The 26,150-nt window shown below is 46.5% G+C and overlaps 1 protein-coding gene across 3 annotated transcripts in view; it reads left to right on the plus strand.

Annotated features, from left to right (window-relative positions):
• ABL2 (ABL proto-oncogene 2, non-receptor tyrosine kinase) overlaps positions 1-26,150 on the plus strand; it is a 537,261-nt gene that overhangs the window by 423,979 nt on the left and 87,132 nt on the right. For 2 of the 3 annotated variants that reach the window (XM_069641390.1, XM_069641389.1), the window contains exon 10: positions 19,264-19,434. The exons of the other annotated variant lie outside the window; for it this stretch is intronic. In XM_069641390.1, coding sequence (XP_069497491.1) covers positions 19,264-19,434 — 171 coding nt within the window. The remainder of the gene's footprint in view (positions 1-19,263; positions 19,435-26,150) is intronic. 3 annotated transcript variants of the gene reach the window in all.

Raw genomic sequence — 26,150 nt, forward strand, 5'->3', positions numbered from 1 at the left:
GGATTTTGAAAGACCTGAACCTGCTGATCATGCAGACTCAGAATATAGGAGACTCATGAATAAGGTGACAGAATTCATGTGGTGGAACAGACCCTCAAGATGACATAACAGACATTCTGTCTGAGGGTCCTCAAAAGAATCCTGTCCTTCCCTTTCACACAGCTCTGCAAAAGAAGGTTGTGGCTGCATGGGAAGCCCCTGAATCGGGGCCTTTGGTAAATAGAAAATGCACCAGCAAATACAGGCCCTCTTCTGATCCTGAATACTTAACAAAACATCTGTCACCTGTTAGTTTAGTGGTCCAAGCAGCCACATCCACTAGACCATGGGTGCACAACATACGGCACGCGGGTCAGTTGCGGCCCGCCATGCCGTTTTGTCCGGCCCGCCAGCAACAAAGACTTTCCTAATGGAGGGCGGCCCTCCATAGACAGAGTAAACCCAAAGCCCATATAAATAAATGGTTCAACCCTGAACTTAAAGATCTACGACTTCTCAAAAGGGGCTGTGAAACAGCATGGAGGCTAAAAGACCATAAAAATAAACTAATGGAAATCTCCTCCAGCTATAAAAAGGAAATTTATCTGGCTAAACAAAACTCCTATAACAAGCGTATTTCTCCAGCATTGGATCTTTCATGGATTCACATGCTTACCGTCCCCATCGCCAAGGGAAGAGGGCAGGAGCCCCTTCCTCATCACAGAAGCCAGGATTACAGCTGTTAGCTGTGCGGCATCATCCGAGGCATATTACAAGGCCTGCCTGACCTTGTCTCTTCGCCCTGCCGGACCCCCGCATGCCGGGCGCTTCGCGACGCGAAAATGAGGCTGAGCCTCGCATTTGAATCTAATTTCCCGCCGGCAGGCGGATCCGATGGCGGCGCAAACGAAGGCCGCGCACACGAAGGCCACACAAAGGCCTGTTCCTGCGCCTGTTCTGAGCATTCTGAGCCTGGGCCAGAGACGCTGCCCCTCACCAGATCCTTCTTGAACACCATCTGAATATTCTGACTACAACCATATAACTGCCCAGGGCATCCGTTAAATCCTGCATTTACCGATGAGGCGCCAGCGATGATCCATCACAACCATGCACCTGTATATCCAGTCGGCCATGTGAGTAAACTGTCACCCAATTCTAGGCGCTACCAAACGCACGATGCACTACTCTGGACCTAGATGCTGCCACACTGCATCATGTGCTGCATTTGATTTGTGTTGTGCCCTATGGTCGCTAATAGACCTCATTTGACCTGTGTTGTTACCCTATGGTCGCTAATGGACCTCATTTGACCTGTGTTGTGCCCTATGGTCGCTAATAGACCTCATTTGACCTGTGTTGTGCCCCATGGTCGCTAATAGACCTCATTTGGCCTGTGTTGTGCCCTATGGTCGCTAATAGACCTCATTTGACCTGTGTTGTGCCCTATGGTCGCTAATAGACCTCATTGACCTGTGTTGTCCCCTATGGTCGCTAATAGACCTCATTTGACTTGTGTTGTGCCCTATGGTCGCTAATAGACCTCATTTGACCTGTGTTGTGCCCTATGGTCGCTAATAGACCTCATTTGACCTGTGTTGTGCCCTATGGTCGCTAATAGACCTCATTTGACCTGTGTTGTGCCCTATGGTCGCTAATAGACCTCATTGGCCTGTGTTGCTCCTTACCTGTAGTCACTTGTAGTCACTACTGCACCCTTGCTAAAAACCTATGAATTTCACTGCCCCCACCATCAGAGCCAAGCCACCTACAATGGCCACATTTAGAGGCGCCACTCTAACTATGGCTACCCTCCTCCCGCTGCTCCGCGCCCACACAACCACACCACTTTACCCAGACCTACTATCTCCAATAGAATGGATAAACAGATTCGCCTGCCCACCTTCACCATGCATACCCTGTCCCATACCCCTTAGAAACACAAGACTAGGTTCTCGCCTTTTTGTACCGTCTACCACATACCTGAACGCAGCCCCACTGACCATAACTAGAAATGATAGACTCAGCTATCGTACGAATCTTGTCACAAAATTAACTAGAATGCGCACCAATCAGACTACGAACCCCAAGCAGCCGACCTCACTTTCTGAACTCCCACCCAGTCACAACCCTACTATACCGCACTCGCCACCACACACGAAAACTAACACTCCACAGACTTCTATCAAGGGAGCCCTCATCAACGCTCGCTCATTGGTTGCCCACGCGACTGATGTCGCCGACATTATCTCCACTAACCACCTAGACTTTATCGCCATCACGGAGACATGGCTCCACCCAGCAGCCGGTCCCACAATAGCGCTAGCCACTCCAGACAACTACAACAATATCCGAGCTGACAGAAAAAGTGAAATAGGCGGAGGAATAGCAATTATTGCAAAATCCACCCTTAACATCAGAGAAGTAACCAGCACAACCCTACCTTCTGCCGAACTACTATCTGTCAAACTCCCATTATCTGACAAACCATCTTGCTCCATATTATATACAGACCCCCAGGACCCCCTTCTACCTTTGAAGAGGATATCTCTCTCCTACTCACTACCAATTTGAAACCGAAATCCCAAATCATCATTCTGGGAGATTTCAACTTGGGACTCAACGACCCTAATGACAACCAAGCCACTTCCCTAAATGACACGATTACTCATCTAGGCTTCACCCAACACATTAACCAACCTACACACACAAAAGGAAGATCCTTGGATTGGCTTGCAGATGCTAATTGCAACCTTTCACTGACTGACATCACACCCTGTGCTTGGACTGACCATCATCTCATTACCTTCTCCTTACCCAGATCCCTACCATCTATCACACAACTCACAAAGTTACCTCAAATAATCTCCAGAAACAACCGCAACATCACTATAGAGAACCTCAAACCTCTTCTCGCGCCTATCAGTAAAGCTACACGCAAAAAAACAACCCAGCAGCCATAGTAGACCTATATAACAAGACTTTAGAACTAGCCCTTAACCAAATAGCTCCTCTCAAACAACGAAAAGCCAAACCTATTGCCCATTCCAACAAATGGTCCTGAGCAGAATTAAAAGCTCTCCGCAATATTAAAAGAACTGCAGAAACTAGCTGGAGAAAAGCCCCTTCTCTCTCCACTAAAGACAAATTCGCTTCAGCTGCCTCCACTTACAAATCCGCCATCTTAAATGCTAAGAAAGAGACCTACAATTTGAGAATACAAAATGCCAAATCTGGCACCAAAGAACTTTTCTCTATACTAAGAGAACTTGAATCACCACTGCCCCCTACAGAGGACTGCATCAAAGACAAGGCCTGGTGTAACAATATCCAGCTCGCCCTTGCTAACAAAACTGCCCTCCTACAAACTAAGATAGAAGCAAAAAAAGCTAGCCTTGCCTCTAAACAGAACCCCAGCAGCAAAATTAACCACACTACGCCTATCTGCCCATCTTTCCACTTCTCACCAGTCACAGAAGAGGAAGTAATCAAGATAATCACCAGCCTCAAACCATCCAACTGCAAAGGTGACATTTGCCCAGCAAAGTCTCAAAAGAGGTTAAAACACTAGGTGTATACCTCGATTCTACCCTATCACTAAAGAAACAAATAAACTCTACCATCGCAGCTACCTCATACACCAATAAATTGATCAATGCCTGCAGGCCTTTTCTCTCCACCTCTAGCTGCCTCACCCTATCTAGAGCGCTGATATTGTCTAAATTAGACTATTGCAACACACTCTACTTAGGCACTACCACTAAAAATTTGAATAGACTCCAGATCCTGCAAAATAATGCACTAAGATGTGCCCTCAACCTCCCGCGCAAGGCGCACATATCTACGGCTAGAAAAGAAGTCCACTGGCTCCCGATCCGTGACAGAATTAAGCTAAGAACACTGGTCATCACCCACAAGTGCCTATCGCACACTGCCCCACGGTACCTTTCTGACAAATTTTCTAGACACTGCCCCATTAGACCCACCAGAACACCTTACCTACACCAACTAAAGATCCCGAATCAGAACCTAAAAACAGCAGGGGGCTCCAGTTTTCCAGTGCTCGCAGCACAATGTTGGAACACCCTCCCCACTACAATTAGATCGGAAGCCGCATTCTGGCCATTCAGAGCCATGGTAAAATCATGGCTACTAGCCTAAACACCCAGATTCTCACCGTCATGACCTACTAGCTGCCACTCTCCACCTGTAGTAATGTTTATTCTACCTACAGCATAGTCAGGACCAGCCTGTAACCCGGTCCGCATTAGCCACTGTAACTTTTATTCCTCATCCCATATTCTCTGTACATACTTTTCTTTTCTTGGTATATTCTACTCTTGTATGTAAGCACTCGGAGCCTGGACTAATGTACGCTCTGTCTGTTGTTATATGATGTTCGTGCAACGATATGTAACCCTGTTGTACACATGATTATGCGCCCAGTTACCTGAGGGTTCGGATGCGCTTTATAAATAAACAAACTAAACTAAACTAGAATATTCCCCATCATCAGGCTGGGAATCCTTGGTAAATTATATAGACATTTTCCATAGGAAAACTTACGACACTTTTGTGTCCTATCTACGTCGTTTTGGGCCACGTACGCCAGCGCCACTAGGACGTAGAGGTATAAATAGCCCCGCCCCCGCGGCTCCCTCAGATTTCAACCATCTTCCAAAGTAGTGGGATTACCTCGAGTATCTACTATTTTATTAGGTTGTGCGTTCTTCTTCTTCGACTGTTTCTTTCGAAGGATGTCTGGAAAGGCGTTATTTCGTCCGTGTGCTACATGCGGTCTTAAAGTGTATGAAGGAGACAGGCATATGGACTGTATTTACTCTCTTCACCCTCATACGGCGGACACGTGTGAGATCTGTCGGGGCTTCTCACAAAAGACCCTAAAAGACCGCAACAGACGCCTGGTCCTTGGCTCAATGACGGAGCGGGTGCGTACCCGGCATCGGAGGTAGGCTCTACAGCCTCGAGATCTAAGTCTCCTCTGCCCCCTCGTCGCTCAGTGTCGGCAGAGCCTCCGGCGAAGAAATCGCGTTCATCTGAAAAATGCCCCTCGGAGAAACATCCTGCGAGGTCATCTTCACATAAGGCTTCGTCGTCTTCCTCCTCATCTAAAAAGGAGAGAAAAGATCGAAATCCTCCTCAGGAGACCGTCATAAGTCTACCTCGAGTCGAGAGTCCTCGTCCCACAAGTCGAGTTCAAAAACGGCAGGAACGCCTCAAGGCCCTGCGCCACAGACTTCATCGAGGACGGTCCGATCGTCGATGCCTGCTTTGTCTTCGGCGACGGCTCTTCCTACGGTTATTTCGTCAGGTCAAACAGCGCCTATGAAAAAGATGTCATTGTCGACGGTGGCCCCGTCGGTGGGATGGCAACCGAAGGTTTTTGATCCGATCCTGCCTGAGGCCTTACTGCAACCAGAAGCGGCTTTCTCCATCTCGTCGGCGGAGGATGACCGTGGTCCGGTCGCACATCCAACCGATCTGGGATTACAACCAACTGGTTTGGTGTTGCTCTCGAGTGGAAGTGCCATTCCAGTTACCTCTTCCTTACTGAATCCCCAGACAGTTCTGTCCCTGGAGGTGTTGAACACGTTACAGAAGCTGTTGGAGCGGTTGGACACACGGTTACTTCAGCCTAGTGTCCCGACAGTGTTACAGGCTTCGCCAGTTGTCGGCGAGCCAGGCCCGGCTCCTCGACCTCCATCCAGAATTCCTACCGCTTACCCGGTTGAGGAAGATCGTTCTCGTTCACAGGAAGGAGGAGAACTGTCAGAGTCGGAACGTGAAGGGTCGGGTTCAGACATCTCGTTATCCCCGTCAAGGGACCCTACATGGGACTCTGAAGCGGAGATGGAAACTCCAAAGAGTCTGGCGCAGCCATCACCGCCTGATGACGTGGGTGCTTTCCATGCAATGATGGGTAAGGCATGTGCAGAGTTTGGCCTAGTCCCAGAAGAAGAGAAAAAAGATTGTTTTCTTTTCGATCATATGGGCAAGAGAAGAAAGTCGATATTTGCTATCCCCATTTTAGACCATGTCTGGCAGGAGGGACTAAAAAGCATGTGTCCTCCTTTTTCGGAACCGGCAATGAAAGGTCGATTGGAAAAGAAATTCAAGGCTCCGGAATCGACTCCCAAGTACTTGATGTCTCAACCTTTGCCGGAATCGGTGGTATCCGCCGCGGCGGCCAGAAAGGCAAGGTCTCAACACAGATGCACGACCCCGCCAGACAACGAAGCCAGGAGGCAAGATGCTTTTGGCAAGAAAGTGCTATCGGTTGGAGCGACTACAGTAAAAGCAGCCAACTCCCTGGCTATTATGGCCAGGTATGATAGAGAGATGTGGCATCGGCTGGCTCTTATCTTGGACCATCTGCATGAAGAACACAGGAAGTCTGCCATGTTGCTCGTATGTGAGGGAGAAGAGGCTTCCAATCATTCCATTAACATTGCTGTCGACATGGCGGAATCAGGCTTTAAGAAAATCAACAATGGCGTAGTGTTACGAAGGCAAGCCTGGCTTGAGTGCACGACATTCAGACCAGAGGTACAATATAAGGTAATGGATATGCCGTGCGAAGGAGAACACCTGTTTGGGGAGAAAGTGGATGAGGCCTTGAAGGGCATGATAGAAGATTCTGACACGGCTCGTTCCCTTGGAGCCCTCCAGAGTGGTAGGAATTTTCGTTCCTTTCGGAGGAGCATCAGGTAACTCCCAGTTTGGATCATCTAGAGACCGAAGTTTCAGCAGACCCTCCTACTCTTCCCAAGGCTACAGACGTGCAGCCCAAGCTACTCGTAAAGGCAGAGATTACCAAACCTCCAGACGACGAGGCGCCTACTCCTCGTCGACGAAGGATAAACGGGCCAAAAGCCAGCAATGACAACTTTCAGGACGTCCTGGGGGGCAGAGTGTCTCGTCACGTCGACGAGTGGGCGCTCATAACAGACCAATGGGTTTTGGACACGATACATCTGGGCCATTCTCTACAGTTCAAGGGCAAGCCACCACGCATTCCACCGGTGTTCTCGGCGCAGCCCCACCTTCAAATACTAATGCAAGAGGTGGCGCTTATGCTGCAGAAAGGAGCTATAGAACTGGTCCCGGTGGCAGAAAGAGGACAGGGAGTGTACTCCCCTTACTTTGTCGTCGAGAAACCCAATGGAAAATGGCGTCCCATTCTAGATCTACGAGCTCTCAACAAACTGCTCAAGAATCTAAAATTCAAGATGCTTACACTCCAAAAGGTGATCTGATCGATACAACCGGGAGATTATTTGTCGTCGCTAGACCTTCAGGACGCATACTTCCATATCCCGATGCGTCGACGACACATAAGTTATCTAGGTTCGTCGTCGGACGAACCCACTATCAGTTCAAGGTCCTCCCATTCGGACTGAAATAGTCTCCCAGGATGTTCACGAAATGTCTAGTTCCAGTAGCAGCCTGGTCAAGGAAAGAAGGTCATCATGTGTACCCTTATCTGGACGATTGGTTCGTGAGGGGATTGTCTCCGGAAAGGGCACAGGAAAGTCTGAATGCCACCATGTGCCTCCTACAACGTTTGGGCTTCGCAATTAACCTTCGAAAAGTCCTCCTTATCGCCATCAAGGACCTTGGTCTTTCTGGGGGCGGAGTTCTAGACGCAGTCAGGACTGGTAAAGCCATCTGTCGAAAGGGTTCTGAAACTACAGCAAAAAGCATCGGATTGGAAAGTCGACACCAGTGTGTCAGTGCGAAGGTACATGTCCCTACTGGGGACTGTCGTCCTGCATACCCTTAATCAACAATTGTCGTCTCTTCATGAGGCCGAGTCAGGAATTCTTGGCGGATCGATGGGCACAGAGTCAAGGGCGTTGGTCGGACAAATTGACCATCAACAGCAAGCTCGTGCAGGCGCTTCAATGGTGGAGAGTTTCCATAAATCTGACAAAGGGAATGCCCTTGCTGGAACCGGTGTTCCAGATGACATTGGTGACGGATGCTTCTCTAACTGGATGGGGAGCTCATCTGGATTCCCTACAGGTTCAGGGTCGTTGGTCATCGGAGGAGCCCGGCCTTCACATCAATGTGCTGGAGTTAAGGGCGGTGCGTTGGGCCCTGAAATCCTGTCTTCCACGGATAAAGGCATCAGTTGTACGGATCATGACAGACAACACAACAACAATGTTTTATCTAAGAAAGCAGGGAGGAACTCGCTCCAGAACTCTGTTGACCGAAGCCCAGGAGGTCTGGCATTGGGCCCTTCAGCAGAAGATATATCTATTGGCGTTCCACTTGCCAGGAGTCAAAAATGTGCAAACAGACTCTCTCAGCAGGGAGATGAATCGACTACACGAATGGGAACTGAACGACCAACAACTACACTGTGTCTTCGGGAAATGGGGGCGTCCGGCCCTCGATCTCTTTGCGACGAGAGACAACAGGAAATTCCCACAATACGCGAGCAGGTGGCCACAGCAAGGCTCACTAGGGGAAGCATTCTCTTTCCCTTGGACGGACAAGTTTCTGTATGCCTTTCCCCTCATACGTCGGACGCTACAGTGGATCCACAGATATCCATGTCGGGTGATCCTGGTGGCCCCGTACTGGGCCAGACAAGTGTGGTTCTCCGATCTACTCCATCTTTCAGCGGCAGAACCAATGAGGTTCCAGAAAATCCCGAACCTTCTGTCTCAAGAGAAAGGGGTTGTTTGGCATCACGACCCGGACAGCCTCAGTCTGACAGCCTGGCTCCTGATTTCTCTGAGTTTGGTACGTTAGCGATTCCAGCGGACTGTCGTCGCATTTTGCAAGCTGCGAGGGCTCCATCCACGAATGCTTCATATTCATACAAATGGAAGAGATTCTGCATATGGTGCGCAGGTCAATCAGGTTTGGTTCCGCTTAATATCACACCGGAACAGCTTCTACCATACTTGCTACTCCTAGCTCAAAAAGGCTCGTCTGTTTCATCCATAAGTGCATCTGGCTGCCATTTCGAGATTTACTCGGAAGAGACATTCAACTCTGTTATTTAGTGACCGGCTGATTAAACATTTCCTTAAAGGATTGTTCCGAACCTTTCCTCCCACGAAAAGGTTTCCTCCAGTCTGCAGTCTTCACCTGGTTCTGGCAGCGCTGATGAAGCCCCCTTTTGAGCCGATGTCCTTGTTGTCATTGACATTTTTGTCGTGGAAATTGGCTTTTCTGGTGGCTATTACTTCGGCTCGACGACTGTCGGAAATACAAGCTTTAGGGATGATCCACCGTACTTGAGGTTTTTCAATAATAAAGTTGTGTTGGCTACTAATCCTCATTTCATTCCTAAAGTGCCTACCATGTTCCATAAGCACTCTTCTATAGTGCTGCCGACGTTTTTTCCAGCACCTTCGTCGGTTGCGGAGAAGACTCTCCATACATTGGACGTGAAAAGAGCTTTAAAATTTTACCTCAATCGCACTCAAAGCTTCAGAGACACGAGACAACTATTTGTGGCTTATGGCCCTTCAGCTAAAGGTAAACCGATCTCAAAACAAGGACTAGCCCGATGGGTGTCGTCTGCTATTTCTTTTTGTCACTTAAAAGCCAGAAAACCGCTGGAAAAGCGTCCAAAAGCCCATTCGACGAGATCCACTTCTTTGTCGACGGCATTGTGGTCCGGAATTCCGCTAGGAGATATCTGTCAGGCGGCTTCCTGGTCGGTACCACGCACGTTTACCCGGCATTATTGCCTCGAACAGCAACATACTGAGGATACACAGATGTGTGTGGTGCAGTCCTACGGCACCTGTTTCAGTAAGGTAAGCCCCAATTAAGGGGTCACATCCTTCGGCTAATGTACTTTAAAGTGTTGTGTTTTCACTGTTAACATACTATAATGTGATGTTTTGCCATGATAAATATGCATTATGGTTATTGTGATATTGGTTTGCATACACACCTCCAACGTTGGGGGGGGGGGGGGATACTGCTATACAAGCTATTCTAAGCATGTGAATCCATGAAAGATCCATTTTTCCAGCATTGGTATCTTTCATGGATTCACATGCGCCCACCAGCCTCCCCTACGCATGCAAACCAGAGATCCCCCCCCATACTACTTTTGGGGCCGAAATCTGAGGGAGCTGCGGGGGCGGGGCTATTTATACCTCTACGTCCTAGTGGCGCTGGCGTATGCGGCCCAAAACGATATAGATAGGACACAAAAGTGTCGGAAGTGTTCCTATGGAAAATGTCTATGTAACTTACCGAGGATTCCCAGCCTGACGGGGAATATTCTAAGCATGTGAATCCATGAAAGATACCAATGCTGGAGAAATGGAGTTACAGGTAAGAAACTATTCCCATCTAATGCTAGCGCGAATATGAGGGAACTATTCACTATCCTCAAGGAACTAGAGTCCCCCATCCCGGATACATGCTCCAAAAAAAACATGGTTTCTGATAACCAACAAGCACTCTCAAACAAAATAACTATGCTCCAAAAGAAAATATCTAAGAAAAAAGTCACACTCAACCAACCACCCCAGACCAATAACGTAAACATAGTCCCACCCTCAAATGAACAGGACCCAGCTGCACGATTCATGTTCTTAAAAACCTCTACGCTTGAGGTGGAGAAAGTCATCCTCTCTCTTAAGCCATCCAACTGCCAGGGCGACCCCTGCCCTGCTCATAAAATACGCTCCCAGAGATCGTTCCCCATTTATTTCGAAACTTGTCAACGCATCATTCGTGTCAGGCACGGTACCGACCAATTTAAAACAATCTTGGGTACTGCCTTTGCGTAAAAAGCAAACCTTAGACCCACTTATTCCCACGAACTACTGTCCCATAACGACAGTGCCTTTTTTGCTTAAAATCCCAGACAAGATTGCTTATAACCAGATTCAAAAATTCTTGGAACAACATAAGCTCCTAGGAGTACGTCGATCAGGATTCCGGCCGCAACACGGCACTGAGACTGCCCTCATCGATTTGAAGGCACAAATAGATGATTTACGAAGTAAAGGTAAAATGCCTCTCCTCTTGCTGCTGGATCTTTCGGCTGCATTCGACCTCGTGGACCACGGGGTCCTTTGCAGCCACCTAGACTCAGCTGCACACTTTACTAAAGAGGCTATAACCTGGATTGAGTCTTTCCTCAGCGACAGGACTATGAGGGTGTTCTCCCCCTCGGCAGCAGCCGACCCGATCTCCATCTTGTGCGAGTCTCGCAGGGCTCTTGCGTCTCCCCTACCCTATACAACATATTTACTAACATATTTGCTAAGCCCCTTTTTGATGATCTGGACCGTCTTGGTATCACCTACACTAACTATGCAGATGATACCCTTATTCTCCTCCCTCTTTCTGGGGACGATTTGGCCTTGGTAAATAGGGTGTATATCATCATCCAGGCATGGATGGCAACCCACGGATTATGCTTGAATGATGATTAAACAGAGCTTATCATCCTGGGGAATCACTCCAACCTCAAAAAACTAGGCCAAGACTATTCCTCATTTGTGATTGATGGTAATACCATCAAGGTGCCAAGGAAGTGAAGACACTTGGCTTCTATCTGGACTCCACCCTTTCATTCGACAAACAGCTGAAGTCCATGGCATCTGCCACTGCTTACACTTGTAAGCTCATTAGAGCAGGCAAACACTTTTTATCAGGCAAAAACTGCATTATCTTAGCCAGAGCCTTGATTCTATCCAGGCTCGATTATTGCAATGCCACTAAATTGTTGGCAATACATCTATCATCCACAGAATACAAATTCTTCAAAACAACGCCCTGCGAGCTGCTCTTGGCGTGCCCAAAAGATTGCATATATTCAATATCAGGCGCCAAAATAGCTGGCTGTCCACCCAAAGTAAAATCCATCTATTAACTGCACCCCTTGTTCACAAAGCCTTGAACAATGCTACACCTAGTTATTTTACAGACAAATTCCCAAGGAGGAGTTCCACTAGACCTGCAAGAACATCCAATGCCAATAGCCTCATTATACCAAGATTCAGGTTGTCTAAAGCTGCCGACAACTTACTTCATGGAACCTCCTAGAGTAGATATGCTAGATACCACCTAGCTGCCGCCCCTAGTGATTGATGTCCTGCCAGCGCTTGTATATATGCCGGCTTCGTTTATTCTGTATTTGCCCCTTCATGGCCAGTGTATATTTTGCTTTTATGTAACCTGTACATAACTGTATATTTTACATAACAACCTTGTAAATTAAGCTTCACATTCTCTGTACTGTTGCACCTGGCTACCTTCAGGTTTGGTGCGTATTATAAGTGAATAAAACAAATAAACTTAAACTAAAAAAGGTACAGGAACAGTAAGAAAGGGAATACAGTGTAACCCCTCAGCACTCCACATAAGAGGGGGTGTGCTGATCTCACAATAGAAAATGTAGGAAGGACACAAATATCCCCATACAACAAAATGAAAAGGGAAGCCCACAGGGCTCACAGAACACTGCACTGAGAGTGCTGTGTGATGCAAAAGCCAAAGACGGATGCCATAAGACTTGGAGGAAAGTATAACCCCAAGGAACATTTATAAAAAGAAATACAAATGTATCCCAGAGATGGGGCAAAACAATGAGTGAGTGGAAAAAGGTTCCCATTTGCTCATGGGAACAGACCAAACATCCAGTTGTCCAGCAAAAAGTGCTGGGGGACTCGCATGTAGAGGAGATTGTGCATACAAATAAAAATCTACTTAACACTGTGCATCTTTAATCTTTTGTCCACTTAAAGCCGTCTTCACTGTTCCAATCTCTTCCTTGCCGGGTTTTGCACTGAAGTCTTGTAGGTTAACGTCCTAAGAAAAACCTTTGTTCCAGACAGAGGTCGTCTGATTCATCGCTGGCTCAGGTCACCCTGGATACCAAATCCTGGACAATGAACCGGAGGAAAGAAGCCCACTACTTAATTGATTGTTACATCGTGCTGGAGCTGTTTTGGCCAAAACTGCCAACATTCGTACATAGCTTTTGGTTCCTGGGGTGGCCGATTATTCAAGATACACACACTCAGGGGTCACTCTGGGCCAGGGTTAAGATTCTTTGGAGGCAAGTCTCTACTGCATTTCCCATAGACTTCTGTAGGAAGTCTTCCTGCTCTGCTGCATCTTCCTCTGGGACTACTGGTTCATCCAGCAACTTCTGGAACTTTTGTTTGGGGTCTCCTCTGGCCTCAACTGGCGTTGTTTGCAGCAGAATCCTCAGCTGTGGGGTAGACCTGACTTACCTCCTATAAAGTGGGTGGCCCATGTTGTGTAATCCCATTGATTCTTATGGAACTTTCAAACATCTCTGGAACTCTCCTAAATTGACTGTTGGGGTACTTGCCTGTCCCTGGACATTTTACCTGTACCCGCAACGGGTTCCGTGAGCTCAGGACCAAGAACCATAATTTTAGTGCTTACCTGTGGTTTTAATGCATTTTTAAATGGCATGCTCTGCATTTATCCAATAGTGAATGTGTTTTAACTTGGTAGTTTAATTTGGTGACTACTTATTTTCAGCTGAAATGTATTGTTATTGTTGCTAAAATGTCGTCTTAATTCTTGGAAGCCTTTGGCTATGGTTTGAATATGTTTCCTACCCTTTGTTGCTGTGATTATCATGTGTGCATTTGCATTACTTTTAGTTCTTTGCCCTAGGGGTTGCAAATGAATACAGAGTATTGGTATTGGCCTTAGGGATTTTCAGAACATATTCCCTATTTGTCGAAGTGCCTGCTTCCCTTTTTCTGCCTACCCTTTCCCATGTGTTAGGTGCAGACCACTAAGTCCTTCCACATATACCAGGTGTGGGTTGTGTCTTGTGTCTTTAGGACAATGAACCGAATTGTGCAGGATCGTAGGCAGCTTTATTGTTAATTTGTGTGTTTCCCTTGCTCTTCCAACCACCTGTTAATTTATGTTGGGTTCCTACCTACGCCTTAGGGGTAAGGAGTCCTTTTTAGATGTTTACCCTTTAAAAAAAAAGAAATATACAGGGTATTGTATTCATACCATGTATTACACTGTAATTACTTATTTCCCCCGAGAAATGTTTGTGTGACACTTAAAGTATATATTATTTCAGTATATCAGTTCGTGTATTTTGTAGAGGTGTGTGGATTAGTTCCTTTTTCTCGACCTATTAAACCTAAATGAGTCTTAAGCCTAGTCACATTAAAGGGAAGCCAAACACCTCTTAAAGCTATGTAGTCACATGTGTTAGTGCCTGCTTAAGGTCAGTGGTTGATGTTCTCGCAACAGAAGGTGGTACAAAAACTCCCTTAACGGGAAGTAAAACAACTTTTCAAGGTTCTAATTGAAAATGTACCCTGGGAAAAAGTTGCAAGGTAAGTGTTTTTTTATTCTTCAAGAAATGTTTTTTTTATCTTCCCTGCACCCATATAAATGCCTCCCCGCCACATATCCTAGGATGTGTATTAATTACTATTCTAACTCCTAGAATGTTTGGGGAAAGTGCTTAATTTTCATGGGAGTTCACATTTAGGGAAATGTCCCCCCGGTCGACCTTTTGCCAGGTGTCTATCACTGGATACTCTTTTCGAAATGGGAAAATTGCAGAACAGAAAAGAGTGATGCAGCAGGTTCCACAAAGTTTTTAAACGCCTTATCAAAGTACAAATCGCTCATGGGAAAGACTGACGGGCCTCCCTACTGACAAATTCCCACTCCCCCCAAATGGATGCCCTGTTTATTCCTTTTAGAGTAACAACTGTGACTGGCTGCACAGTCCCCATTGTTGGTCATTGTTTCACTGGCTTCCTTGCTAAGATGGCGGGCTTGCAAGCCATGCCCCCATGCTGGACAAGTGGAAAGAAGACCCCAGAGGAGGATAGGAAGACCTCACTAAAAAGGGTCCCAGCAATGCTGATTCTGAGACGTGCTCTGGCAGCAGCTGGAGAGGTTGCAGTTCAGGTATGGATGGGCAGAGTCTGTTTCAGAAGACCTCAGCCCTGGATGGACAGTTGAAATATCCCATGTGGAGTCCAGGGACTCTAACGATGAAGATACAGTCTAGAAAATGGCAGTTTGCTGATGATGACCCTGTGGAGTGATGTCTCAATTTCACTGCCACAAGGGACAGATCAGCAACAGAAGTCACCAGTCGCTGACTAACAGTCATTGGATGAAGTAGGAAGAGCACACAGAGGCTGTCTGGAAGCAGTATGAGTTGCAGCAGTTTCTTGAAGACAATAGTACAATGATGCCCTTTGCTTGGGTCACAGGCTGCTGTTCTGGACAAATGTCTGGAAGAGAAGGCGCTGGAGGTCCCTATGACATAGGAATGGGATCAAGAGAATGTTGAGTGACAACAGACTGCAGTTTATTCCTCTTCAACACTGTTAGGCCACAGCTCATGGGAACTGCCTGTCATGCAGGACTGGTTCTTGCTCAGGTGTAAATGCAGCAGATCAAAAGAGGTGATGGCTGGAAGATTTTGAATTGATCTGAACCTCTGCCATTGCTCTGTGCAACCCTCCAGATGATCGTTCTTCGCCTGCTAAACCATTACAAAAGGGGAAACGCCAAATGCAAATTAGGCTTGGTCCCACCCCAAAAGGGGCAGTCCAACCCAAACTGCTTGGTCACATTCCTTCTGCACGAGACCACAAGCATCCACAAACATGTTTCGGCCTAGTTGGGTTTCATCAGTGAGGAGTGACTTGGGTCTCTAGGTCCAGCAGGCACGGGACTCGCGTCTGGGCATATCCGTCCCTTTCGGAGCGACTATAAAAAATCATGCTTTGGGTCTGGTGCAGAAGGTAAGTGACCAGGCACTTTGGGCTGGACTGCCCCTTTTGGGGAGGGGACCAAGCCTGATTTGCATATAGTCTTTCCCCTTTTGTAATGGCTCGGCAGGCGAAGAACAATGGCTCGGAGGGTTGCCCAGAGAAATGCCAGGGGTTAAGACTTATTCTAAGCCTTCCAGCCATCACCCCCTTTTGTTTTGTCAGGTGTAAATGCAGGCTTGCATTCATGGTCCTGCATTGTCTGGGAAAATCTTGGCCTTTCGCAGGCTAGTGAAGGCTTTGGGCGTGGGGTCCTGGAAAAGGGGGAGGGGGGCGTCTGGTTCCACTCCACATATTGGTGCCTGAATGTCTGGTGTACATGCTTGCATTAGACCCACATTGGTCCTTGATTGGACCACTCCTGGTGTGCATGTGTGGGGCAGACCTTGCCATTGGAGGGCGGCGTCTGATCACTCACCGGACTTTGGGATTCGAAGAGGTGTTGTGCAACCATTCCAGCAGATCAGAAGACGAGACAAGCCAAGTATCCTGTGCAGCTGTGAAGATGCAAGGAAGACTTGTGGATGATCCATGATGAGGCTGGTGACCAACTCTTGCTGAAGTCCCGGTGAAGCCCTTCAAGCTGCTGATCCCAGAAGACCCTTGTCAGTGCTTTCACCCTCTGGACCGGTGGGAACAACTGGTCCCGATGTCTCCTGGTGCCGAAGCCAATTGAAGGCTTCTGAAGTGTCTTTTGGCCACCCAGTGGGCTGACTAGCTACGGAATTGGACTACTGTGATAGGAGCAACGTGGTTCTGCGTTTTGGCTATGAAATTTGGGGACTGCCGGCTTGTCCTACTCTGCCAAATTTTGGTGTTCAAACATCCAAGGCACCTGAGGCGGACTTCGACCGCGACAACTGTATCCTATGCTATCGCTCCGGGGATGGTGACGGCTGCCACAAATTGCATTCCCTGCAGCCAGTCGTGTGCTTGGAGGGGTCGTGCACCAGAGTGAGCTGTATTCTTCTAGTGGAACATGTTGCCACCAGCATCTGTGGCCGACCAGGCACTCACTTGAACCTGCAACTCTTGGGCACCGAGCTCTTGAAGAAACAGCGGGAAATGCGACCTCCAACGACCCTCTGAAGACTTGCCAAGTCCCAAAAGAAACCAGAGTATGGGGGGTGAGTTACAGGTATACTTAACAGAACTTCTATCTCCCCTTTCAAAAGTGTTCCTATCTTTTGAAACTTTTATATTAGTTTGGCTTTGCTATAGCTTATTCCAAAAGCTGTGGCCACTTTTATTCATTTGAATACTGATATCGAACATTTGGACCAATCTCCACGTCCCCAGGAACCCTCTACTAATTATTTTACCTCTCCTTCCTCCAGAGAGTCGCTGTAGGGCTTGTGTCCCTTTAGAGAGTCCTTTAACAGGGTCTCCAACATCAGTTAAGCCTTGTTGTATCTTCCTTTCTAAAGACTAGAAAGTATCCACAGGAACGTTTGATTTCTGCTGCTTTTCAAGACTTTAAGCCTCTCCGAACTGCCTTTTAGCTAGGGTTGCGTTTTATACTTTAAAGACTTGCTGTGCAGGGAAATATCCCCTAGAAACCGAAGCTCTATTAGGATAACACTAACCAACTGTTTTCCTTCCCAAAAATCACTTTCGTATATGTGTATGCTGACGAAATGCAATTACTGTATTACTTTGTGGCTACGCGTTATTACCGATAGTACGGGAGACCTGTCAAACTCCTGTAACAATTGTATGTGTCAGCAACTAGAAAGTGACCTTTTGAAAGTATTGTAAAGTCTAACTATGTGTGTTGGTTTATTGTGCCAAGTATTTAACAGTGGCTCTTGTGTAAACATAATACATCTATATTTTAATTTAAATGTATGTGCAATTGTTTCTTTGATGTGCATTGCTAGCTAGGTTCAGTGTACCTACAGCTCACATCTTCCTCTTAAGATAAGCCTCACTGCTCTGCCAATCTACCAAGGTCTCCGAGTAGTACATACAGATACTAAGAGTTGGGGGGAGGTAGGGGGTTTACAAACCACTGGGATAGCTTACTAAAGTCTTACCTCCAAGTGGGAGTTTAGGAAAACTCCCCTAACAGTACCGTGCCTGACCTACACTGCCTGGGCGCCCAAGCCGCACCCCCAGCCCCCTAACATCCACCCCCGCTCCTTACCTTAGCATGGTGGGGAGCGGATGTCTCCGCTGCCAAAGTCTTTGCCGGGGCCCCACCTGCCAGATTCGGCCCAGCCCATCCAATTCGGTTCACTTCCATTACTTTGCCGGGCTGCCCCAGGCAAACGTGGCTGGGCTAATTTCTAATCCTTGCTCCTTCCTCATGTTGCTACGTGGTTGCTGCGAACTAGCAAGTTACCAGCAACCACTGCGCTTGTTAAATGCCGGCACTACCTCAATTGCCGTTGGGCATAGTAATTGTAGCTGCCTGACTTTTTCATCCCCTTGCCCTCCCTTCCTCATGTTAAATGCTCGCACTACCTCAATTGCCGTCATGCATAGTAATTGTAGCTGCCTGCCTTTTTCATCCACTCCACTCTCTTCCTCCCTTTTACTGTTCACTAGCACTTACTCCATCATTTGTCCCATGACCTTTGTGATGGCAGCTTGTTTGTCTCTACCGCTTCCCTACTTGTTTCCTCTCCCCCATAACCCTCCCTCCCCCACTTCCCCTCCCTCTTGTTTATTTTCCGGCACCACAACAATTGTCCTCAGGCATAGTAATGTGACTGCTTGTTTTTTCACCCCTCCTCCCTTATTTGTTCCTTGCACTTGCATTATCTGAAATGTCGTCAGGCTAATTAAGATAGTTATTCTTTTACGCATTCTGAATTGTTTCAAGGACTTGTAAATGTCTTTCTCCCGTGTTCCCTCCCTCGTTGAAGCGCTTTGAAACGCATTGTGTATAAGCGCTATACAAATAAACAATTCAATTAACTCAGGCAGATTGCTCCTCTTTTTGTTTTCTTTCTCCTTATACACAGACGTGTGACAAAACAGAATAGTTTTAGCGGCCACATCCTCTGGCCATACTAGGAGTTATGGGCCTGTAAACCTTGTTAAAAATGCTCTTGCTGCAGTTAGTCCTTTAACTGTTTTCAGGACCCACAACTCCCAGTACTGCCCTTGGGCTAGGTCTATAAAGCTTAATTACTGTATTTTCATACATATTCTAACTTGAGGCATTCTGTGTCATTAACTGAGCCCTTCACCAACCCCACTCTCTCCCAAGTCTAAGCCTTACTGCTCAGTCACGCTATCTTGCTATGGTTTGGCTAGACATTGGTGCCTTTCCCTGTGTTCCAGAATAGGATGGCCTCTAAGAATCTGCCCACAGGGTTGAATATGAAAATACATCCTAACTCCCTATGAGACATCACTCAGTTCTCCAGTTGCCAGTCATTGTACTGTATTTCTTTGTTGAGACTAAGGAATATTGTAACAACCACACTTTGTTGCCCACTCATTTTTTGCCCTTCTGCAGAGGTGGCAGAGGAGCTTGGCAGAACATCCTCATCTTCTGTGGTGCCATACCAGTGCCGGCTGCCCATGCTGCCCTCCAAAACACGCACCCTGAAGAAACATGCAGAAAACAAGGAGAATATAGAGGGAGAGGAGGATGCTTCGGAGCACTCTGCCTCCAGCTCGGCATCAGGTAATGAAGATGGCAGAGGGAGGGTTTATGTGCAATAGAATCTATATCAGGGAAGCATTGAACCACTCATGTTCCTGCTCTGGGTGTGTATGCTAGGTGGGCTTTTTGTTTTTATTGGAAAACATAAGTGAGGGTGTGGTGCTAGTGAACACCAGTTCTGAATCGAGCGGATTAAATATCCTGGAGTGTCGCAGCTAGAACTTGTTTTTGAAAGCTGCAAGTAGGCTTGGCAATTGGGTTTAAATGATTCTGCCAAAGAGAGGATTATGACCAAATAAACCTTAATGCTAGATCACCCTAGAGATTCCAGGGCACACTTGCTTTACATCATGTTCTAAAGTATAGTGTAGATTGAAACAAATAACGAACCGTTTACATCCAAGATGAGTGGCTTGTTTTCATAAGAACATCTTTCTATAAATGTTTGTTAGAAAGTAATATAGGTTTTGCATTACTGTAATGAAAGTCAATTGTAAGTGTCAGATAAATCATTAATAAAAGTTAAGAAGATTTGAGCTTGACATACTGGTACATGCAACTATTATTTTTCCAGACTCCTGTTGTCATGGCTGTGATACAATGTACCAAAATTATTTTCACAGCAAAATATGGTTTTAGCGAGACAGGCCCCGTGCCCTTGTCTCTTCGCTTGAACTACTGCCTTATGGGCCCATCTCTTGTCTTTCATCTATGCAAGAGCAATGATGAGGCATTTCCTTGTTAGATGTTTTTCTAAAAGAAAGCCTGATGCAACATTATAGTCGATGTATGAGACCCAAGCTCCCCTGGAATGATTTGCAACTAATTTGAGTGGCATTCGATCAACAATAGGATTCTCTTGTTGCCCTCTTTTCTTCAGCTTTCCCGATCTGTGGGGCCTTAAGTAGTTTGTAGCTTGTAAATGGAATAGGCAACTGATTATTTTTTTTTGTTGGTAGATCTTTCTGTGCTTGGTTTTGAAATGGGTACAATCTTGCCTACTTGTACCCAAGGAAGCCCCAACGTGTGCTCCTCTCCTGAGACGAGACACCTCCAAAAGGTGCATTGAACCCCAATCCTACTCAGGCATGCTACCAATTGTTTCAGAAGCCTTACCCTAATTCTACCAGACTACAATGTTGTTCCTGACTGTGCTAAGGCTTCCAGGGCTCACTCCATGGGTCATTGATGGTGATCTCTGGGCTTTCACTGAGGTGCCCAGTATTTGGTCTCACCAATTAGGAGTTGCTTAAAATGTAGCTTAGCCTGAAGGTGCTTATTAGAGCTATCCAAAATAATGTGAAGTGTAAGTCCAGCAACAAAAAGGCGAGTCACAACAAAATGAGTCATAAGAAATCAAAGGCCCATTGACTAGGCTGGCTTTCCCCTTGCATGTCTGGGTTTAGGATTACCAGGCCACAGTTTACAGTATGTGGCTGGGTCACTGATCTGGATCCGGAGCAGACTGATCCTGAATATTATATCTCTTTGGCCCACATTTCTACAATGCTCTAATAAAGGGCCCCTTTGCTCCCATGTAAGGTTGATGGTTCTGTTAGGGAGATTTTTCCCCATCCCACAGGTGAGTAGTATCAGAATATCTATCCTAAGGGTAAACAGGTTCCCAACCACAAGATGTACTCGCCTCCATGTATAAGTTAGCAATGTCAAAGCACTCTTTGCTCTTCTCAGTGGAAAGAAGGTTCATAAGTAGGTACAGTTAGTTCCAATAGATAACATAAGAAACTTCACTACACTGGTTCACTGAAATATATACACTTTTTTAGAATTTGACATAAGGAACCATAAGTTCAAATAAGTACTATATGTGACATAAAACAGTAAAAACAGGTTAAGTATAAATTCTGCTAACGAGGCCTTGGTGTAGACCCCTCCCACTTCTAAAGTAAGGTAAGACCTACACTCAGAGGCAAACTCTGTTCATTAAAATGATATCGACTGGGGCACAGGATTCCTAAGCAGAGGGTTAAGTATATATACATATCCTGGAATCACTGTGCCTGTACATAGGTTGTGCAATTGCTACCCCACACACTACATTATATGTATATCTAAAAGAGGAAATAGGCTAGTCTTGCAGATGCGTTAGATCAAGCGAGTGAGACAGTTAAAAGAATTTGAAACCAGGCCCAGTGTACCACCAAAAGTCTGATAAATGTTGGTACTCCTAATTGGACTAGGATGATCCCAGTTATTCCTAGAGGTGCTTGGTGCAAGAGGATTTTGCAGGGAAGCAACACAACACGTGTCAGGAAATAGTCCTCAGATGGAAAGGAAGTTCAACCAGCAAGGAGGACTAGGGCGTAGATGAATAGCCTAGAGTGAGATTCCAGCACCATGAGAAAAACATGTCGTAATAAGTATATATAAATACCCTATCATATCAAGATACCACATTCACTCATAAGCCAGTCCTCCAATTGCACACTAGACATGCACACAAAGGCTTTGGTGGCCAGTCATTCAGGCTGGCATTAAACACCTCCAAGCTCAATGCTCCACCCACCTGGGTATGCATTGGGCATGTTTAAATCTAAGCTAATCCATTTAAACCACACTAAAGGAGTGGTGGCTGGACTCGGACTGAGCCCAGGAAAACACAATGAACATTTTAGATCTGACTCATGGTCCACACAAATAGTTCGCCCAAAGCAAAATGGCTGTGAGTTGAATTCTAACAATACATTGTTAGGAAACATTTCTCTCTTCGCAACCTTCCCGCCATAGTTCTAGCTCCCCTCCCCCCATGTCCCCCAAAAATGTTTTGCTTTTGTTTTTGTGTGTGTTCTGACTTTTTATAGGGTAGTTCAGCTTCAGCTCAGTTTAGAGCGTTAGAGAGGGCTCAGTCTCACGAAACAGCAGGACAGCAAAACTTCCTATGGGTACTTTCAGTCTCTAGGTAAGGAACTTGGAAGAGTAATTCAACAGTGGAGACCCTGTTTTTAAGGACTTGCCAAATGGACACAAGCTGGCAGCTTGGGTCAGAGGCAAGAGTGGACGCCCTGGACACCTCTACATGCACTCTGAAGCGACTTCTTGGATTGAGATAAGCAATACCTTTTCTCCCCACAGTACCTTAGGTTAGAAGAAATGTTTGTAGCTGGATTCTCCTCTGGATAGCAGCACTGGACTGTCTTCCCCCTATTCCTTGGCCTGGTGACGAAAAGGCTGGACTCTGATCAGTATTTCACAACAGCAGTCTCGAGGGAGGACCCCTGGCATGGATTTCTTCAGCTTCTCTGGTCAGTCTGCAGTTTTGGCACCTTATCTGCAGCACCAACAAAGGACATGATTCACCCGGTCAATCGTCTTCCATTCCTGGAGTCCTGCACTCTGGTGAGAGGACTTGGATGAGTCTGATTGTGTATCTGGAGGGTCCTCTGGAGAGCAGCAAAGACTTGGATGGCTTCGGCCTTGGCAAGACTACACACTTTGATTAGTCCGTAGATGATCTGGTATTTGCGGTTTGCAGCTCTGGAAAGTCACAGGACCTCAGGGGATGGCTCAGATTGTAGTTTGTCTCAGGACTAGTTGGACCCATCAGTCAAAGGGAAGGAGTTATCCTCTTTTGAAGTTGCTCGGTCGCATAGAAAACCGGGTCAGGAGAGCAGTGGTAGCTTCATGGTGATGCAAAGGGTCTGCAGGCGTCTCTGGTTGTCATCATCTTCGGTTAGTTTGGTTTCCAGTGGTCGACATGTAATGTTAAAGGACATTTGTACTGCACACCATCACCACCAGAGTGGTCCCCTGCCGCTCTGGCGGCTCTGAAAGGGTAAGGTAGGGCGAGTTAGTGGGAGGAAGCTGGAAAAGTTCAAGAAATAACTGATGTGCTGTTGGCGGCCTCAACCCAGTGGGTCCGTTAACTGGGCATGGGGTGTTTGTGGCCGGTAGTCGTTGTGTATTGTTGTGCGTGTCTGTGGGTTTTTGTTTTGTTGCTGCAATGTAGTGAAGTTTGTGCGGTTTGTTGTGCTGTAGGTTTGTGTTTGGTTTGGAGTTTGAGAGGTGTATGCAGAGGGGGAAATTGTTAGTGCAATTGGTTAGTTGACATATCTATCCTGAATTCAGGCGCTGGGCTTGCGTAATCTCCCCAGATGGGGTTCGGGTGCACCCCTGCGCATCTGTCCTGATCTGGGTCCGTCCGGCGTTCAAGGTCCGTTTCACATCCTGCCCCTTCCTCCACCAGCCTCCCTCACCCCCACCTGTCTTCCCTTCCCACTCATACGGCCAGTGCACCTGCCAATGTCCACTAGTGGTGATTGCCAATATCCCGACAATTCCACAACACTGTGGTACCTGGTGGCAATTAAGGGGCGGGTGTTGGGTGGGGTTGTTGACTCGTCTCCATGGGTGTCGCCTGTGTTCCACTCTATTCGGCGTCACACGTCCAGGTGCCGTGGGAGCTTCCCAGTCGGTTCTGAGAGCTGTCCGTGTCCACTCCAGTTTAGCCATCCCTTTTCCTTTCTGTTGTTTCGGTTTTCAGTTCGAGTCTGTGGTGTTGAAGAGCCAGGTTTTTAGTAATTTCCTACATTTAGGTGATCTTTGGTGTTTCTTATTTCTTTTGGGGTGTTGTTCCAGGTTTTTGAGGCTAAGTAGTGGGAGGAGGTGCCTCCCAAGTTTTTTCTTGAGGTATGGTTTTAGTTCCAGGTGGATTTCGTTGCTTGATCTGAGGAGTCTTGTTGGCTTCTAGATTGTTTTTTTTTGTAGGAATTCTGCTCCTTGTCCACTGATTGCCCATTGTTTTGAAGGTGATGCAATGTTTTACTGGGTGCCAATGTAGTGTTTTTAGGGCAGGAGTGATGTGATCTCTTCTGGATAGTCTGAGGAGTAGCCTGGCTGCTGTATTTTGGATCCATTTTACTTTCTTTAGGAGGTATTCTGGTATTCCAAGGTGGAGGCTGCATAGTCGATTCTTGACATGAGGGCGACGATAGTGTTTTGTGCGTGAAGGAGAGGAAAGGTAGGATTCTTCTTGCTGTGTGGAGGAGGAAAAAGCATTTATTGACTTTAGCATTTTTTTGTGGTTGTAAGGTTAGGGTGTTGTCCATCAGGACTCCCAGACTTTTTACTACCTTAGATGGTGATGATGCGGTTCCCATTTCCGTTGGCCAGGGGATGGTAGTTTCGTTCTCTTGGTCTTTGGCTACGATCATGATTTCAGTCTTTCCTGGGTTGTTTTTCAGGTTGTTGGCATTCATCCAGTTGAAGACTTATTTTAGACACTCGATTAGGGTTGAATGATCGGCTTGGGTGTCTTTGGTTTTGTAGATGATTTGAGTATCATCTGCGTAGTTGTAGCATGTAATGTTGTATTTTTTGAAGATTCTGATAACTGCAGTCTTGTAGATGTTGAAGTACAGTGGTGATAGTGAGGATCCTTGTGGCACTCCACAGTCGTTAACTCGTGGAGTAGATTTGAAGGGTTTAATCCATACGGTTTCTGTTCCGTCTGCTAGGAATGATTTAGTCCAGAGTAGTGCTGTGTCTGTTATGCCAATGTCTTCTAGTATTTTGGTTAGGGTGTCATGACTAACTGTGTCGAACGCTGCAGAGAGGACGAGCAGAATAAGGGCTGAGGTGTTTGAGTCTGCGTTACTTTTTAGGTCATCTCAGATGAATAGTATTGCTGTTTCTGTTCCTCTTGCGGGTCTGAAACCGACTTGAGCTTGGTCACGCAGGTCGTGTTTTTCTACGTGTTCTTGGGTTAGTTTATATACGTAGGTTTCCAGGAGTTCTGCCTGGTAGGGAATGTTTGAAATCGGCCTGTAGTTGGAGGGGTCTTCTACGTCTTATATGCCTTTTTACCTCAGGAACCTCACCTTTTATTCAATTTCAGCACACACTCTTCTGCAATCTCTCCCAGCAGTTTACATAAAGGGGCGTGCCATTCATGCACTCAGGCAGACAAAGGGCAGGGGAGTTAAAATATCCCACTCTTCCTGCCTGCTCAGATACACTGGAGCCTAGGCGGGGACACCCAAGGGTTACCATCGAAGGCAAAACACACACACACAGACCTCCCCCTCCGAGAAAGGTAGAAGAAGGGCTAACAAAGAACACCACACTAGAAATGGTGAAAAAAGAAAGGAGCCACCAAGTTAGCATGTAGGTGACCCTATTGTGCACAACCGGAACTGTGAATACTGTCTGCGGTAATATATAGCACAATAGTTGGTAGAACGCATCCACTGCCACCAGCCATAACTAGAAGGTTGTATATGTGACTAAAAAGTCACTGGCGCAGAGAGAAAGGGGATACTAAGTATCCCCTTGGCACTCCACATACGTTGGTGTGTTCCAATCTTTCTGGATATAAAGTTTTAGGAGGGATATAAAGTATCCCTCTACCCTTAAGAACTGTAGTTACTTTAGAGAATCTCAAAGGAGAACCCAAAGAGTTCCCAGCAACACTGCCTATAAGGAGCTGTGTGCTACAAAAGTAAAACACAGATGCTTTAAGAGACATGTAGGAAAGTATACTTCATAATAAAGGTAAAACGCAGAGAACAGAGTTCCAAAATGTAGAGCCCATAAGAATGAATGAGTGGAAAAAGGCTCAACTCATTCAGGTAATAAAGAAAAAGGTCCAGAAGTCCAGCAAAAAGTGCTGGGGGGGCCTCACTAGTAGAGCGGATGAAGCATACAAATGATAAATGATATTCTGGATGTTGGGGAGATTTTTCACATCATACACACTCACCAAATCCTTCGGGAAAGTA

The sequence above is a fragment of the Ambystoma mexicanum genome, chromosome 1q (genome assembly GCF_040938575.1).
Source record: "Ambystoma mexicanum isolate Mex_15411 chromosome 1q, UKY_AmexF1_1, whole genome shotgun sequence".
Taxonomy (NCBI): domain Eukaryota; kingdom Metazoa; phylum Chordata; class Amphibia; order Caudata; family Ambystomatidae; genus Ambystoma; species Ambystoma mexicanum.